This window comes from Amaranthus tricolor, chromosome 4 (genome assembly GCF_026212465.1).
Source record: "Amaranthus tricolor cultivar Red isolate AtriRed21 chromosome 4, ASM2621246v1, whole genome shotgun sequence".
NCBI classification, from domain to species: domain Eukaryota; kingdom Viridiplantae; phylum Streptophyta; class Magnoliopsida; order Caryophyllales; family Amaranthaceae; genus Amaranthus; species Amaranthus tricolor.
The window spans coordinates 26,142,529-26,158,865 of NC_080050.1; the positions used below are offsets into that span (position 1 = coordinate 26,142,529).

Here is a 16,337-nt window from a genome sequence, read left to right on the forward strand (position 1 = left end):
ATTATTTTGTATTTGAATTTTATGGACTCGAACAAGTGTTTGTAATACGATAATAAGTTGCTTACAAAAATACAAAAAGACTCGCAAAAGGTACAATTTTGACAAATTAAAGAGCTTTGTATAAGACCCATTAAGGACCCTAGACCTGTCAGATCCGTAGGGTCTGGGTCTGGGTCTGAAAATTTTGGACCATAAGAGTCCGGATCCGGGTCTGGATCCATAAAAAATAAAAGGGTTCGTGTTCGGGTCTGGCCAGACCCGCCCCATGACCATCCCTAATTCTAACTCTTAATCTTCTTTTTTTCCCATATACTTTATTATTTTAAGTACTCAACCGTTAAACAATCATTTCAAGGCTTAAAATGCTTATTCCAACTCTTATAAACCCATACTTCAAGTCTTAATCTTCTTTCTGCAAAGACTTAACTTTATTTTTTACCTATTTATTTCAACCGTTTAATTGTTCATTTTGATGCTTGAAATCTCTATTTCAAGGCTTAAGGTCACTACTTCAAGTCTTAATTTCCATTCACCAATAGTTAAAATGACTACTTTAAAACTTTAAATGTCTATTTAAAAAGTTTAAGTTGTTAATTTCAAGACTTAAAATGCATATTCTAGTGTCAATAATGCACATTCCAAACTTAAAAATGACAATGTAAAAAACCAAAACACGGTGTTTGGTAAATTATTTTTCAAACCAATATAAAAATTTAATTTTCTTGTTGGCTTACTCACTTATATTAAATTGTTAACAACTCATATCTAATTTTACTTACCCGATTTTCATAATAGCCAATAAAAATACCAATACATTCCGCTGGTCAAACAAACCAAATAAAAAACTAATTGCAAAAACCATTTTCCAAACGCTATTAAATACTTCTTCCTTTATTTTACTTGCATGCGAATTAAGTTTTGTACTGTTCACCATTCTGTGGTATTTATATATTGTGGCTATTATACGAGAAAAAAATATAGTCTTGTGAGATCTTGTTTTATTAGTTTCATTCCATATTTTCGTATATCAAATTTTTATAATTGTAAAACTCTAAATATAAACAATCCAACAAACGAATTAAAATGCGTAAAAAGGTATTTGAGTGCATTTAAAAAAACATATTTATGTTAATGTAAATGCTTATAAATGATAACTATATAACATATTTCTTCCTATTTACCCTAATAGTTCCATTTAAATGGGCATTTTTATCAATGTAACAATTCTATCATTAATTATTAATATCTCTAATTATGTATAATTAATACTTTAAAAAGTGTGTATAGTTAAAATTGTAAAAATTTAATATAAATAATATTTGCATTAAAACAAATTAAACAAAATGTCATTTGACTATTAAAAACTAATAAATTGAAGTTATGAATTTAGCTGAATGACTATTTTACCCCATTAGACTTGACAACCGTCAACTCCCGACGGGAAGAAGAAAATTGGGTCTCACTCTCAACCTAAATCTCCGGACTCCGCCTATCATCTTTCTCAGTTGTCACTCCCCAGTCCTTCCTAAGGTTCATCAATCAGCAAAAATGGCGGTTGGTCGAAGTATCCTTATATCAGTTACATTATTTGCTACATTATTTGATATCTTCCAAGATCGGGTCACCATTCCATCTTGCCACTTTGTGTTGCCGCCGAATGTTGATCATCATCAAACTGTTGCTGCTGATTTTAAGGATAATCCTCAAGATCTGACTGCGATTCTTGTCTCCAATTTACTCTTAGGCGGCAACAATTCTTCCGTTTTTGACATCTTCAGAGACTTCTTTTTGTCCAAATTCTTTTCGGTATTTTTCCCTTTATTTCCAGTCTTTTGTTATTACTCGTCATTTTTTTGTTATGTTTCTGCAATGTTTGATGTTATTTCTGTTGTAAATACTCGACCTGTTTTTAGTAAACTAAAAGCTATCTATGAAAGTTTACCGATTGAAATTACATGAAAATGGATGATTTTGCTTGCATCTGAAGTTGTCAATTTCTGAATTCTCAATTGGTATCATTGACTTAAAATGGAATGCAGGGAAGTATTGTGAGAATTATTAACTTGATCCACGAGGGACCATGGAGTGTTGAGAGTGTCTCATAATCACTCTTTTGATGGGTGCTTAAGGTGAACATGAGGAAGGAGTAGAGCTTGGTCTGAAGCATGGGCACTGGAGCTTGAAGCTTATGATGAACGTAGAAAGTTGCAGCAGCCAGGGGCCACTCATTCGACCATAGGACGGCTCATTCACCTTGCCCCTGTTCAGTTGACGAGATTAAATCTCCTTTATTTTTCCCTTAGCATAAGACCCTTTGAACACATATTCTTCAAACTAGTAGAGAGAGCATTTTGCTGGGATTCACTTAGGGTTTGAGAACAATTGTATGTGAGTTCTTCAGTGTGAGATTTTTCTAGAAATCCTTGAGTACTCTTTGTGAGTGAGTTAGTGAGAGATTCTTGACTTGTGTAGTTGTGTAATCTCTTGTAAGAACTAACCACTATCAATACAATTGGCGTTCCTTTGTTTGGGTGGGTTTTTTAGTCTAGTAACACATTGTTCTTAGGATTTTCCCATCTCGCAAATTGGTGTGTTCTTCTCTTGTTCTTTGCTTTTCATTTATTCTTTTATTTCATGTTATGGTCTTGGTTACTTCGTTTGCTCATACTTTAATATATTGCATAATTCTTTGTCGTGGATCTTAGTTAGATTAGCCTCTTTGCCTAACATAGAGCATACTCAATTGGTGACTTATTGATGTGTATCATTACCCTTAAAGGTACCACAATACGAATATGACTTTGCAATACGTTACATTTAAAGTTGCCTCTATATGTTTTGTATTTTTCTTTTCTGTTGATTTCAGTTCTGACTAGTTCGTCTTTAACATCAGCTAATATGTGGAGCAGAAATCTTTTGAAACTTTGAAGCCTGATATGCTTTTGATCCTTGGAGATGTTTCTGCCAATGGATTTCAGTTGACAAGTAAAGAATGGTCATCTGTGGTGCAGCATTTTCAAAAGGTGATAGGTCCTTATCTTCACCTGCCTTTTCATGTTACTCTTGGTGACAGGGATATTGGAGAATGTAGTAAGCTGAAGGCCAGATTGGTTAATCGCCTTGCTAACAGCTTCCCAGAACTGAATCATGGAGGATGTGGTAGCTTTGAGATGAGCAATGTTAGTTTCATCTCACTCAATTCCATAGCATTACTTTGTGGCAACAATGAACTTCTATCCGCGGTTGAGACAGTAATTGAAAGTGAAAGTGCATATTTACGAACAAACACTGAAGATGGAAGAGAACAGACAGTTGAATTGATCACGGCTAATAAAGCGTCCTATCTTTATAGATGGAGAGATAATCCTATGTCATCACAATCTGGCCCTGTCCTTTTGGTTCACTTCCCCTTGCAACAAACATCAAAGAAATACTGCAGGAAAGAGAGCAACTCTAGTACCATTTGGTACACTCTTCCAGACAGTCTGAAGTTACTATTGAGGTGACTTTTTTTGGTACACACACAAATCTTAATTGTCTTAGTGTTTGATCTTTAACTAGCTAAAACTTCTTTGCTGTTATTTTGAAGTCAACCATAATAGGTTGAGTTTTATTCATGCTTATGATCTGTAAGAGTTGGAAGGATCACCTGGCCTTCCTTTCATTTTTGGATTTGCAATTAATTTGATTCATTAGTCTTGTAGATATGTAGATTGTCTATGTTGGATGTTTGCAGATTCTGCATTCTGTGGTACATCGTACACTTGTTGTACATTGGGATAAACCAATTTGCATTTTGCTGAAGCATTGCATTAATCCATCTTATAATTTTACAGCTGCTGCCTCAAGTCCATAATATTCTGTTGGTTTTGTTTGATGGCTTATGGATGTTATGATGCAGGATATCATGCTGTCATTACTTAATGTTAAAAAATTGATGGAACTAAAAAAGTGCACACTTTTTAAAGGATAATAAGTCAAACACATCAGAAGTTCGTGTGTATTCAAGTTATAGAGTTATGATCAATTTCATGGAGTTTCTGATATTAGACTCAAAGCATCGTGTTTCTGGTTTATGAATTCATATGGCATGAAATTGCTTTCAGGAGGCGTGCTGATCCTGGACCATATGATTTGCAGCATGCTGTTCCACAAAATGCAACCGAATACATTTTCCAGGCACTTAAACCCAGGTACGCGTCGTTTTGTAATATTGAATATTTGTTTTCGCTTCCTTTTTTTGCAATAGTACTCCCGACATTCCGAATTGATGTTGGGACTAGGAAGAAAGGGGGATTGAGAGTGAAAGTGTAACACCCCGGCCCCTCTGACCGCCGGTGACTACTCATGGAGACTGTAAACTGGCCCCACAGACTAACACAAGTCTTTCCAGCGCACTTTGGCCTCACTCGTGCGCGCCCGGAAAAACTTCCCAGAAGGTCACTCATCCTAAGATTGCTCCCCACCAAGCACGCTTCATTGTGGAGTTCTTAGCAAATGGACTCCCATGAAAAGAACATGCACCTTGTTGATATGAGTAGTCTATCAATTCTTTTTCATGCTAAATTCGGGGTATCACAGAAAGAAACAATCCAAAGTATTTGGTGGGGAGGCAGAGAGAGAGAAAACTTGTTGAAAGGGGCATAAAATGGAAGTGTTAACATCATGATGGGATGTCAAAACTAGAAAATGTAAACATGAATTCATAGCAAGGGAATTTTTCCATACTTCATATTGAGCTAGTTTTAATTGGTAAATATTTGGTTAGTGTTAATTTTTGGTGGTTTTGTATATAGCGGAAAGCCGGACACTATTAAGTATCCCATAGTGTACTTGAATGTAAACATGAATTCATAGCAAGGGAATTGTTCCATTCCCGCTCAATCTTTTTCTTGATTAAGTAGACTGAAATTTGAATGTTTTTGAGTTTCTTATATGTCCATATCATCATCAAGCATACGCCAAGCGCTCAAAAGTGGTACTTGAAGTGGAATGCGGATTCCACTAAAATTAGCTTTTAGTTGTTTTGAACTTTCAAGTGATTGATAAAGGCCATTTTTCGGTGTTGGCTTTTCAGGATAGTATTCAGTGCTCACAGCCATGAATTCTGCGATTTCATATACCCAGATGGAACACGTGAGGTAACAGTTCCAGCTTTGGCATGGAAAGCTAAGGATGATCCAGGTTTTCTTGTTGCAACTTTCAGAAATAATGGACCTGTAATTATCAAGAGTTGTTCACTCCCAAGGGAATCATATGTCGTTGTTTCTTGTATTATCATTTTTATTTTGTCCATTTTGCCTGTTTTTGTAACAAATTTGCTGCATCAGCTAAACTCCAGACATGATAGATGATTTTTTATCCACTTTTCCTTGAGCAGAGTTTTGTGCCTAATACTAATGTTTCACGGTTAATTTTGATCATATGCCCTTTTTGGTTGAATTGAAATTATACAATATGTATGCAACCGGAACTAATGTTGAAGCTTGTTAATGGCACACTACTGCATGTACCGAACACTTTGCATTTAAATCATGTAAGCCCAAAGGTAAGTATTGGTTTTCCCAAATCTGAAATGTCAAGAACTGGTGGTTATTAAATATTCTCTCCCAATACCATAAAATAGTTATTGTTACCCAACAATGGGTAGCTCAATTAGTTAAGAAGGAGTCTCCTTTCCATTAGTTCTTAGGTTCAAACCAAGGAAGAGACAATTTGCCTTCTTCCTTGGTCTCTTGGGCCTTGGGCCTCTTGGAGAGCTTGGTAATAGTGCCTTCTGATCATTTGGGTTGAGTCGGTTAGCTCTCGGCTGATTTACCTATTCGTGGTTCTTTCCTTGCTAGGGTCAAGGACCGGTGGTTTGCCCTCTGCACATTCCACCGATACAAAAAAAGCTGATGCTTCGATATGATATTTGTCGATTCTTCTGCTCCAAGATAAACAATGGGTAATTCCTATGTTACCCATCCTAAGCAATTCATTACAAGACCATATTGTAATTAGTAAATCTTTTGGCATTTTAGCTTGAGCTAGTTCATTGAGAATCACATGAATGTTTCTAGCTTCATTCTCATATTTTCCTTTTGCTCTTAATTTGGTGAATGTAATGCCATGGTGATTTTCCACTTGAATCAACAAAACAATGGGCTGCTTTTGGACAAGAACGTACTGACCTGAATCATGTATGGCTAATTGGCTACTGATTGATAATGCGTGATAATGCGAAAAACTCAGGTCGATTTTCTTTCTTTGGTGAGTTCATGGATTTCTGTGTCATTTAAATCATGTTTTCTGTAGATGATGTCAATATCTGCAGTTTCCTGGCCTTTCCTGTATGACCAGCCTCCATTTTCTTTCCGATTTTTACATGCTGTTTTACTGATAAGCTCTGTCGACTGCAATGAAGAACGTGTACCACAGGTTTCACAGGTCATGCGATGCCTGATATTAGAAATGTTGAATATCTTCTTTGTGGTATTATTCTGGTTTGCGAGTCAATCGTACAAACTCAACTTCTTAAGATACACTCACTCCACCATCTATTGAGATTGATGAACAGTCAACAATATTGCATCAGAGTGATTTTTCAAACTACTGATGGCCTAACAAAATATTGGATCCACAAGAATGGCTGGTGATGTTTTTCTGTGCCGCTAACGTGCTTTGGGCTTCTTACAGCGGGAGAAGGTGCTGAAAATTTTCAAGAAAACCATGCAGGTAAGAATCAATATTCTTAACCAGTGTCAGTATTACTTGGAAGCTATTGATTAAGTTTCTTAGCGCAGTCGAAAAGTGCTGAAGTACATTTGCTTTCGTTTACCTGCCATTGCATCGTCGGTTGTTGCATATGCAAGCTATTTAGTATTACCATGTCATATAATTCGCCAGCTAATTTGCCTTTTGAATTCAGAATTCGCTCAAAATTGTTTGATAAATAGCCCAAAATCAACCATAATTTGTTTTTTTGATTTGCAGGGAGATTATCGAATCATGTGACAATGAACAATTATTTTGGTGTAGATTGCATTTGTTGTTTTCTTGAAAATTTGAAATAAATAAGCAGAAATATATAAAAAAAAATCACATTATAGTCAACTTTTAAAACTATTTCCCAAGATAAGCAGTTTTTTCGCAGAGTTGAGGTTTGGGGTTGTTCGCACTTAGTAACAGCGAACAAAGGCAGAGGGTTCAAAAAAGCAAAGGGTCTGTTCGCTGTTACTAATAGCGAACAAAGCTAAAACCTGGTCAAACAGGGAATCTGCTGTTTTTAGCTCGCATCTGTTCGCTGTTACTAACAGAGAACAAAGACTGGAAGTCAAAAATAGTCAAAGTCTTTGTTCACTGTTAGTAACAGAGAACAAACTCTTTGACTTTTTTTGACCTCCAGTCTTTATTCGCTGTTACTAACAAGTAACAACGAACAGGCCCAAGCCACAACTTTGAGAAAAAATTGCTTATCTTGGTAATTATTTTGCAAAGTTTGCTATTGTATGAAATTTTTTATGTTTTTTTTCTTGTTTCAAATTTTCTGTTTTCTTTGCCCTAGTGTGCCCAATACAATGCATTTGCTATGTCGTTCCTTTATTTATTTTCATGTCTATCATCCAAAAGGCAGGCCCCATTGAATCAATGGTGTGATTATGGAGTCACGTGAATTACCAAGTGCGTAATATCAAAGCCCAGTTCGCATCGAGTCGGGTAGAGGACGAAAAACAGATACGTAGACGAGGACAGAAAACAATGTAAAAGTTACAACTATAAAGTGAAGCACCCCATATCGTCCCCGGTATGGGAACGTCTCAGCCTTTCAGGTACAGGAACGTGCGTTAAATGGATTTCTACATACGACTACCACATGATGTGAGTGAACCTGGGAGAAGTGTAGACCCATTACTAGTTGGAACTTGTTGCTTGGTAGGGTGCTGGGTGAGAAACCAGGCTCCGTTTCCTTAAATTTTGTGGGTTATTTTTGTTGGGTTGGTGGGATTCCAGATTACTCGAGTATCGTTTGCCTATGCTTCAAATATTATTATTGGGGATCGCTACAATTATTATTTATTAGTAGTGTTTCTACTTTCAACAATTACTCTCATCAGGCCTGACTCATCGAAGTTGCAAAATGGGCAGGCTAGGAATGTAAGATTAATGGATGGAAGATGGAAAACCATACCCATAGAGGAGAATGCAACCATAAAGTAAAATTTGTAATTTTAGGCACATGAACAATTATTTGTAATGTGCATGTCAAATACAAGCTAGGTACTGAACTGCAGAGCTGATATTGTTGTGGTTGCATTACGATCTGCGGGCTTTAAAGAAAAAATGTTCACTTTTTTGAATTACCTTTGGAAGCTTTTCTGAAATTGAATTAACTCTAGAAATTAATTGACCGACATTATTATTTACTGGATATGTTTATTACTGACCCAAAACATTAGAATTGCTTCTTTTTTTATTTTGAAATATGATATTTTTCAAAGTTATATGATGTATTGTAGTATGTATATTTAGATAAGTTGTTATTTGATGCAAGTTTTATGTTCGGACTCAAAGAATATAGATGAATAATTTACTTTATTTTATCTTTTAATTTCGAAGTTTCGAGTAAAAATAAGCAAATTTCATCTGATGTAAGAGTGCCAGTTGCGAACTTGCTACTGTTATTCAGTAACTCAGCCTATAATTTTTACTGTCATCTGACTTTCAGCGAGAAGAAAACTTCTGATGGGATGATGCTGGATACTTCATCAATATAGAAGTCATCAATCAAGCTACATTGACAGCAATGGGGAACTCTTGGTCACCTACGGCTAAATAGTGGGTGCCTTCTTCTACTACCATAAGCCCATCTTCGTTTGCTCTGCTGAGATGCTCACAAGGGCTCAATTCAAACTGCACTTCTATTTTCTCCCCTGCTTTCAACTTCACACTCTGAAATCCAACTAACTTCTTCATCGGACTTCCATTGGCTGTGTTATGTTGCCTCACGTACAGCAACACCGGGTGTTTACCTTTCATCTCTCCTTCATTTTTCACTCCAATAGTAGCAGAGAATTTCATCGTTTTACAGGATTCTGACGCCGTATCAGAAACTATAACATACTTGATGGAATCAGCATTATTAGCAACCTTTAAACTTCCTATTGAATTTAAATTCAGACGCTTTTGAGGAACTGAGATGAACTCATATGCATAGGTTGTGTAGCTTAGACCATGCCCGAATTCATAAACTTTCCTGCCTTGATAGAACCTGTAAGTTCGCCCTGGATAGCCTGTGGCAGGGTCTGCTCTCATCCTCATGTCTGTCATTGGAACTTTGACAAATTGTCTCGGATACCAAGTCATTGGCAATTTTCCACCTACAAATTAGCAACTTCATGACTATTTTCTCCTCAGTCCTCAATGAGAAGGATCAAACCACTGAAATCACAAGAGTAAGTTTTAGCTGGAACTGGGTCTATTTTTACTCACCTGGGTTGTGATCTCCGAAAATGACTTGTGCAAGTGCAACACCTCCAGCTTCACCAGGGTAACCAGCCCAGATAATGCTGCCGATGTGGGGATTTACTTTAGCAAAAGTAATATCAACTGGACCGCCTGAGAGGATCACCAATACGACAGGTCGCTTTGCAGCTCTAGCGACCTGTGTGATGAGACTGGATTGTTTACCAGGAAGCACTAAATCTGTACGATCAAAATCTTCTCTTTCTTGTGTTTGATCCAGACCCATAATTAGCACCACATAGTCTGCTCCTTTTGCAATCGCCACAGCTTCTTGGATTGAAGCAGAAGAACAAGCCACATTACTACATCCAGTGTGATATCTGCAGAATAAAGCTTGAAATCAGTTTCCTCTTGCTCATAAATCTTTCACCATCTACTTTTTAATACGACAATTAAAATTTTCATTTTTCTTGTAACAGTAGTACCTTGTGTTCTTCACGTAGCTTTGTAGTGCTTTAAGCGGAGTAATAGAACTGCAAGGGCGGCCATGGTAATTTCCTAGAAGTGTCATAGCAGCATTGGCATTAGGGCCTATGACAGCAAGGGAGGCGGTTTTTCCTTTAGCTAATGGAAGAAGCTTGTTATTATTCTTCAAAAGAACAATGCCCGATTGCGCAGCCTTAAGGGCTAAGGCGCGGTTGTACTTAGTGCACACTTGGGCAGAACCAATGTTCCCAAATTGCAGATTTCTTGGGTTGCCATCAAACAAACCCAGCCTCATTCTCACTGCAAACAAGTTCTCAAGCGCCCTATCTACCTGTGCTTCCGCAACTTTTCGTTTTATTACTGCTGATTTTGTGTAATTTTTCAGGTATGAACCACAATTTACATCCATTCCTGCATATATGGAGCTAAATAGTTACAAATTTATTTCATGAATTACACTTGAAAAGGAGTATAATTTATTTCATGATTTATATAGTTACCCGCTTTTAGGACATCAGCCACTGCATCTTCTGGAGTTTTAGCATACCCCTGAGCGTCATGTATTATTGATACCGCATCACAGTCTGAGGTAATATACCTGATGAATTATCATTGTTATTTTTATGAATTTTCGTAAATCATAAGCTCTATACACTTATGTTGAGTTATGAAACTGAGTTTGTTTATTGTGTCAAACATTTTAATTTGTGACAGTACTTCACCCTGTCTTGTTCTCAGAAAAATGTTTTACGAGTGTGTTTGTTTATGAGCAGCTGGCAGATGAAAGTTACCCGTCAAAAGCCCATTTTCCTCGAGCTGTCTTCGTTAAGAGATTGTAATCAGCACAATTGGGAACTCCATTGACACGATTATAGGCACACATTATGCCGCTGGCTCTTCCTTGGTGTATGCAGCTCTCAAATGGAGGCTGGTATGTATCTGCCATATCTTGTGCTGTTACCTACATTAGGTTAATTTCCACCATAAAAGATTGTGTTAGCTTATTACAACACACACTATACAATTCGACTTTTATATTTGGTTATAGGGTAGGTTGAAGAAAGGGGAGGGGCTGGCAAGAATTGAACCCGTGTTCTTCCTAGGAAAATGGTACACGCTCCAACTGAAGCAGAATCAAATTTTCCATACAAGTGGACTAATTGCTTCATATTTTAGAAATATTAACACTATAAAATAATTCTTGTTTTTTGAAAGACTATAAAATAATTCTATTGAAGTATTGAACACATTTACATAAATCAAACCAAACGGACATTTAACTAATTTTTGTACAATACCTGTACTATTTCACAAGTTAAATTATGCTTTAATTTCTTTTTTTGCAATATTGTAGATCAAGAGAAAACATATAGATCTCCAAAATATTTTCTGCATAAATTATATCAGTATTTGGATATAGATTTAATCGTTAAGAAAGCTGATTGCTGCTAAAAGCATTTAGTTTAATAATCAATTAATAATTAATAATTGCTAATTGTAGTATATCATGATGTTGTCCCAAGATATGCAGATATTAGGCAGAGAAACACCTAAAGCGCTGTTTGGGGACGACTATAAACGAGGGAATCTTTGATATGTCCCAGTTGATCTCTGCACAAAGTGTTACAAAATTCAATAGTCTCTATGTCCCATTGAGTTTGCCACTGATAAATCTGTTAACGGACTTGTATACAATAAGACCTATATAAGAGGAGAGTTGGCCCCACATAAATCTGATAAAGTTTCATTCTAAAACCAATTGTGGTATTAGGAGGAGTAGCACATCAAGTATATATATTAGTCAACCTCTCTAATTCTTTGATGTGGGATCACAAGTGGGTTATTTCCAATAGCAACCGGAGAAACATAAATGTTGCAACTTCAACGAGACATAGGGACATGTTTTTTAAAAGTGATAAAAGTAAAGAGATAGGAAACTAACATGAGCATCAAAGACATAGCGAGTGATATTATGCCAACGGTCCATATCATAAGCAGTGAAATGTTTGCAGCACGCCGATGCTTGAAGGTGACTTAGCGGCTTCCCACCTTCAAAGGAGTCTCCTTGAACACCTCTAACAAAGTACATTGCATAGTTTGCAGTCATCAATGGATCTTCTCCTGGAGTCTCTTGCCCTCTTCCCCATCTCGGATCTCTAAATATGTTTATATTTGGTGCCCAAAATGTCATTCCTTTTGCTTGTCCTACATTGTATACTCCTCTTGCTTCTTTTCCTATTACCTTCATTTATTCCATATTTACTCATATTAGCTTTTTTTCCCTGTCATTAATCTCATTCTTATATTACTCTATGTTTTTGAAATTCTAACATATTTAGAATATTGAAACTTGAACATGGTTTTTCCATGGAGATAGATATGATTCAAATATATATAAAATTTGAATAAGAGTATAACGAAGTACTTTCATCAAATGTATGTATAGATATTAGGCCTCGACCATATACTTTGAAAACTATCAAAAACAGATGGACTATCACGTATGATACGTAATTAAGTGTTATTATTATTGGTAGTTTGATTAGGACTAATAAATATTTATACTATTTAGTACTGATGTATGTGAAAACTGAAAGAGTCTGCAAAGTTCAAGGAAAAAATGCAACAAAAAAGGAAAATCACACCGTCAAGAACAAAGATTTATGTTCATAGATATTGTTCATTTGGGTTATTGGGTGATTCCGGGTTAGGTGTTTTGAGTCAAGTCAAAAACAAATTTTGTGTCGATATTGATTTTTACATAGTTTTAAATTCATTTTAAAGTCAAGTCCAAATCAGATTCGATTATAAGTTCAGTTAAATAACTAATTATGGGATTCATTTTAAACTTCTCTAACATATGCATTACATTTGATGCTCATTTCATACTCCGGGTGACCCTTGATTTTAGCCGTAGATTACTGATTATTATCATATGGTATTACTTTTAGTATGTTTGTCTATCTTGAACTAGTGACAATCTAGATAGGACCAATAATTAAAGTAATCAAGATTAGATTTTTCAATTTTCATTTGAAAAAAATCTATTCGGTATAATACTAGTATTAGTAAGATATCATAATCAAGTAGGACACAAGGACCTACCAAAGTAAGTACAAATTTAATAGACAACCATCATCATAGATCAAAGTTATAGTGTACTGTCATTTACTGATTTAATTAATATTTGTTTAAATAGATTTAGATTATGTAGGATTTAAAAGTCATTTGTTTAACATAAGAAGTGAATTCCCATATTATTCTAATTCTTAAAAAGTTTATATTCTAGCAATTGCTAATTAATAAAGGTGAGTATAGTTATTGAATTCCTATGAAATGCAAGAAGTTACAATTCCTAGAAATTAAGATTTCCAACAAATTTTATTTTATTAATATTTTTTTCGTTCTGAAATACTCACTATATAACCGTTTTTTTAACACAATTCATCGTTCAAGCTTATTTTATAGAATGCAGCTAATGTGTAAAAAAATATATATAATCAAGCGAAAATCGTCTAATCGCATACTTTCATAAGATTAACTTTTTATAATTTTTAGATGTATATAGTTCAATATATAAATAATCAAAATAATACATTAAATTATATAAAAAGTCAAATATAGTAAGTGTAATTGAACGGAGAATTTATTAAATCGGGAGTAATAGATTCAATTTTAACCAGAATACAATCTAAACCCATTATTTAATAAATACAACAAGATCCAGAACACTAAATAGAGGATATTGCTATCTACATTTCATAAATAAATAGTAAAATTCAACTCACCAATTACAAATACTCCCCCAATTTATTATCAGTGTTTCATTTGCTTTATACACTATATTTAATATACTTATTCAATTCTTAATATCTCTAATTATTCATAAAAAAATTATAAAAAGTTGATATGAATAATACTTATATTGAGACAAATCAAATAAGATCCTACTTGACTATATTTTAACTTATAGATTAATAATAAAATACAAAGAGTAAAAGATAAATAGTGTCAAAAAAGCAGTACATTACTGGTGAATTGAAGGGATTATATTTTATTCATCTACTATCCAGCATCCACCGGATCCATTAAGTTTTTTTACTTTAAATAGAGTCCTAGATTCATGCTAATTGCTATCCTTAAACCTCATTAATTGGTCTAATTGACCTAAAGAGTATAATTAAGGTATCTGAAACAACATATCACTATTTTAATTGTATCAATCCACTAATAATCTAATACCAAAATCACATGAAAATGAACCAGTCCACAAAATCTAACAAATCACAAACCATAAACTGCAAAATATAAAAATTACCTGGCCAATGCGGTACCACAGATGAACATCAAAAGACGCAGCAGTAAGAATAACCTGAGGAAAGCTAGTAGCACCATTAACTGTACCACTTAGTGAAATCCCAAGCCCAGCGTCGGCCACCCCGTGAAGCGCTTCGGACCACCATTCGTATGCTGGGATGCCGAGGCGAGGAATGCCTGGGACTGTATTCACTAATTGAGAAACTTTCTCATCCAATGTTAAACGACCTACCAAATCTTTGGCTCGTTCTCTAATAGGCAAATCTGTTCTACAAAATGCGTATTTTTTGGTGCTTGGATTCCGAGAATCGCAAGCGAACGGCGACTGTAGTGCGGCTGCGGCTGCCGTAAAATGTACTAAAAAAATTAGTAAGATGGCCGTGCGAGAGGCGGATTTTAGTAAGTGGCGGTTCATTTTGGGTGTGTAGGAATGAACTAAAAGTTAATGAATGTTGAGTAGGATGATATAAATAGGCCAAGGCAATGAAGTCTGCTAGTAAATATTCCTCTCTCCCAAAATAATCTCAATTTCTTTTTACATAAAAATTAAAAATAGAGATAATACTGTATTAAAGTAGTGAAATACTTCCATGTTTCAAAATAGATGCAACATTATGAAATGTTATAAATCTATAAGTTAAAACATAATTAAGTGAAATTTTATTTGATTTGTCTTAACAAAGATTATTAATATTAAATTTTTATAATATTTATTATACAAAATTAGATATATTAATAATTAAATTAGTGTATTAGACTGTGTGCAAAAAGTTAAATATTACAAGTATTTTGAAATGGAAGAAATATTTGAAAATAAAAGAGAGAATATAGAAAGTAAAATAGTGTAATCATATTCAAAAATAGAAATTGAGTGAATTTTATTAAAAATGAAATAAAATAGAAAATTGAGCAATTAAACAGTGCAAAAAAGTATCAACAATGAAAGTAGATAGATAAAGAATCAAATCTTATCTCAACTGAAATAAATAAATATTTTATTAGTAATGTCTTAAATTCAAATCTTTGCATAAGTTTTATTCATGTAATCCAAAAATTATAGTGGAAGTAGATAATTGGTTCATTTGGTTTGCAACGTTACAAAGACAATAAAGCCCTTTTAATTTAAAATTTAGTTTTCTTAATAACGTTTTATTTTGGTGAGGAATTTTCGGGTAATTCTAACATCATTGTGCATTTGAATTCAAGTAAGACAAGCGCAATTTGTCACGTGAAAAAAACATATTTCCATGTTTTATAACAAAATGAATCCAGATTTGAGGGGTTTGTCTTGATTGGTTTAATGTAATGTTAACAAATTATGTTTAATTTTTTGTTACTATTCACAAATATTTCCACTTAAATTTAATAATTTTTATTTAGTTTAATATGTTTTGATGGAGACGATGACTCCTAAAGACAAATTGTATATCCAAACTAAATTATAAGGAAGAATTGGGTCTTATCTCAGTTAGAACAATATATATCGTCTTCTTTAAGTAAGGCCCTAATATCAATTTTTAACTAATTCTCTCCTTTCTTTAACCTATTATGTAATCCAAAATAAATACAAGGAAGGAATGAAACAAGTATTTGGAGCTTATGCTAGCTCATTTGGCTATTGCTTGTAAGCTATGCCTTTGAAGCAATATCGTACTTCATTAGATCATGACAATTCAAATTATAATGTATAGAACATGATATTGAGGATGAATGATAAATATATTCTAATCATGTTGATTTGAAAGAAGTTGTTTCTAATTGACCTTATCTCTAAAGCTCCTTGCCTTACTTCGTAATCTCAAGCAATTAATTCAATAAAAAACTTAAATTGATGGTTGAAATTTCATTATATGTTATTATATACTCTAACACACTTCCTCACATGAAAGCCTTTAGGCCTAGAAGTGTAGATGCAGCACGGACTATCCTCATACATGGTGCTGAATTTTCCACTTCAAATGAGGGATGTTTGAGATTCGAACTCGTGACCTATTCTTATGTTGACTCTGATACCATGTCAAGAAACAAACTCAATTTAAAGACCCTAGAATATGTTATATACTTTAACACATAGTTGTCTAGTAGGTTTT

At 34.4% G+C, this 16,337-nt stretch overlaps 2 protein-coding genes across 4 annotated transcripts; one reads left to right on the forward strand and one right to left on the reverse strand.

Moving 5' to 3' along the window:
- Positions 1 to 1,404: 1,404 nt before the first annotated feature.
- LOC130811021 (uncharacterized) lies at positions 1,405 to 8,485 on the forward strand. Of its 3 annotated transcripts, XM_057677158.1 has the most exons (6): positions 1,405 to 1,806; positions 2,910 to 3,502; positions 4,107 to 4,193; positions 5,078 to 6,252; positions 6,407 to 6,717; positions 7,612 to 8,485. In XM_057677158.1, exons 1-4 carry the CDS (start codon positions 1,549 to 1,551, stop codon positions 5,352 to 5,354), a joined length of 1,215 nt encoding a protein of 404 aa, XP_057533141.1. In that variant the 5' UTR covers positions 1,405 to 1,548; the 3' UTR covers positions 5,355 to 6,252; positions 6,407 to 6,717; positions 7,612 to 8,485. The 3 variants fall into 3 exon arrangements, with proteins under 3 accessions (XP_057533141.1, XP_057533139.1, XP_057533140.1); XM_057677156.1 differs by having other exon boundaries at positions 5,078 to 6,717; XM_057677157.1 differs by having other exon boundaries at positions 5,078 to 6,717; positions 7,616 to 8,485.
- Positions 8,486 to 8,557: 72 nt separating this feature from the next.
- Positions 8,558 to 14,697, reverse strand: LOC130811020 (probable beta-D-xylosidase 7). Its single transcript, XM_057677155.1, has 7 exons — positions 14,249 to 14,697; positions 11,873 to 12,172; positions 10,722 to 10,891; positions 10,431 to 10,528; positions 9,930 to 10,341; positions 9,472 to 9,824; positions 8,558 to 9,359 (listed from the first exon to the last, which is right to left on the reverse strand). The coding sequence occupies exons 1-7, from the start codon at positions 14,660 to 14,662 to the stop codon at positions 8,767 to 8,769; spliced, it is 2,340 nt and encodes a 779-aa protein (XP_057533138.1). The 5' UTR covers positions 14,663 to 14,697; the 3' UTR covers positions 8,558 to 8,766.
- Positions 14,698 to 16,337: the final 1,640 nt, after the last annotated feature.

What these genes read in the sequence shown, in the direction of transcription:
- LOC130811021 (XM_057677156.1), top strand. Translation starts at nt 1,549, where the DNA reads ATGGCGGTTGGTCGAAGTATCCTTATATCAGTTACATTATTTGCTACA. An exon ending in TTTTGTCCAAATTCTTTTCG is followed by an intron (nt 1,807 to 2,909) that starts GTATTTTTCCCT and finishes TATGTGGAGCAG; the next exon opens with AAATCTTTTGAAACTTTGAA. An exon ending in AGTCTGAAGTTACTATTGAG is followed by an intron (nt 3,503 to 4,106) that starts GTGACTTTTTTT and finishes AATTGCTTTCAG; the next exon opens with GAGGCGTGCTGATCCTGGAC.
- LOC130811020 (XM_057677155.1), bottom strand. Translation starts at nt 14,662, where the DNA reads ATGAACCGCCACTTACTAAAATCCGCCTCTCGCACGGCCATCTTACTA. An exon ending in GCTATGTCTTTGATGCTCAT is followed by an intron (nt 10,892 to 11,872) that starts GTTAGTTTCCTA and finishes AACCTAATGTAG; the next exon opens with GTAACAGCACAAGATATGGC. An exon ending in GGAAAATGGGCTTTTGACGG is followed by an intron (nt 10,529 to 10,721) that starts GTAACTTTCATC and finishes ATAATTCATCAG; the next exon opens with GTATATTACCTCAGACTGTG.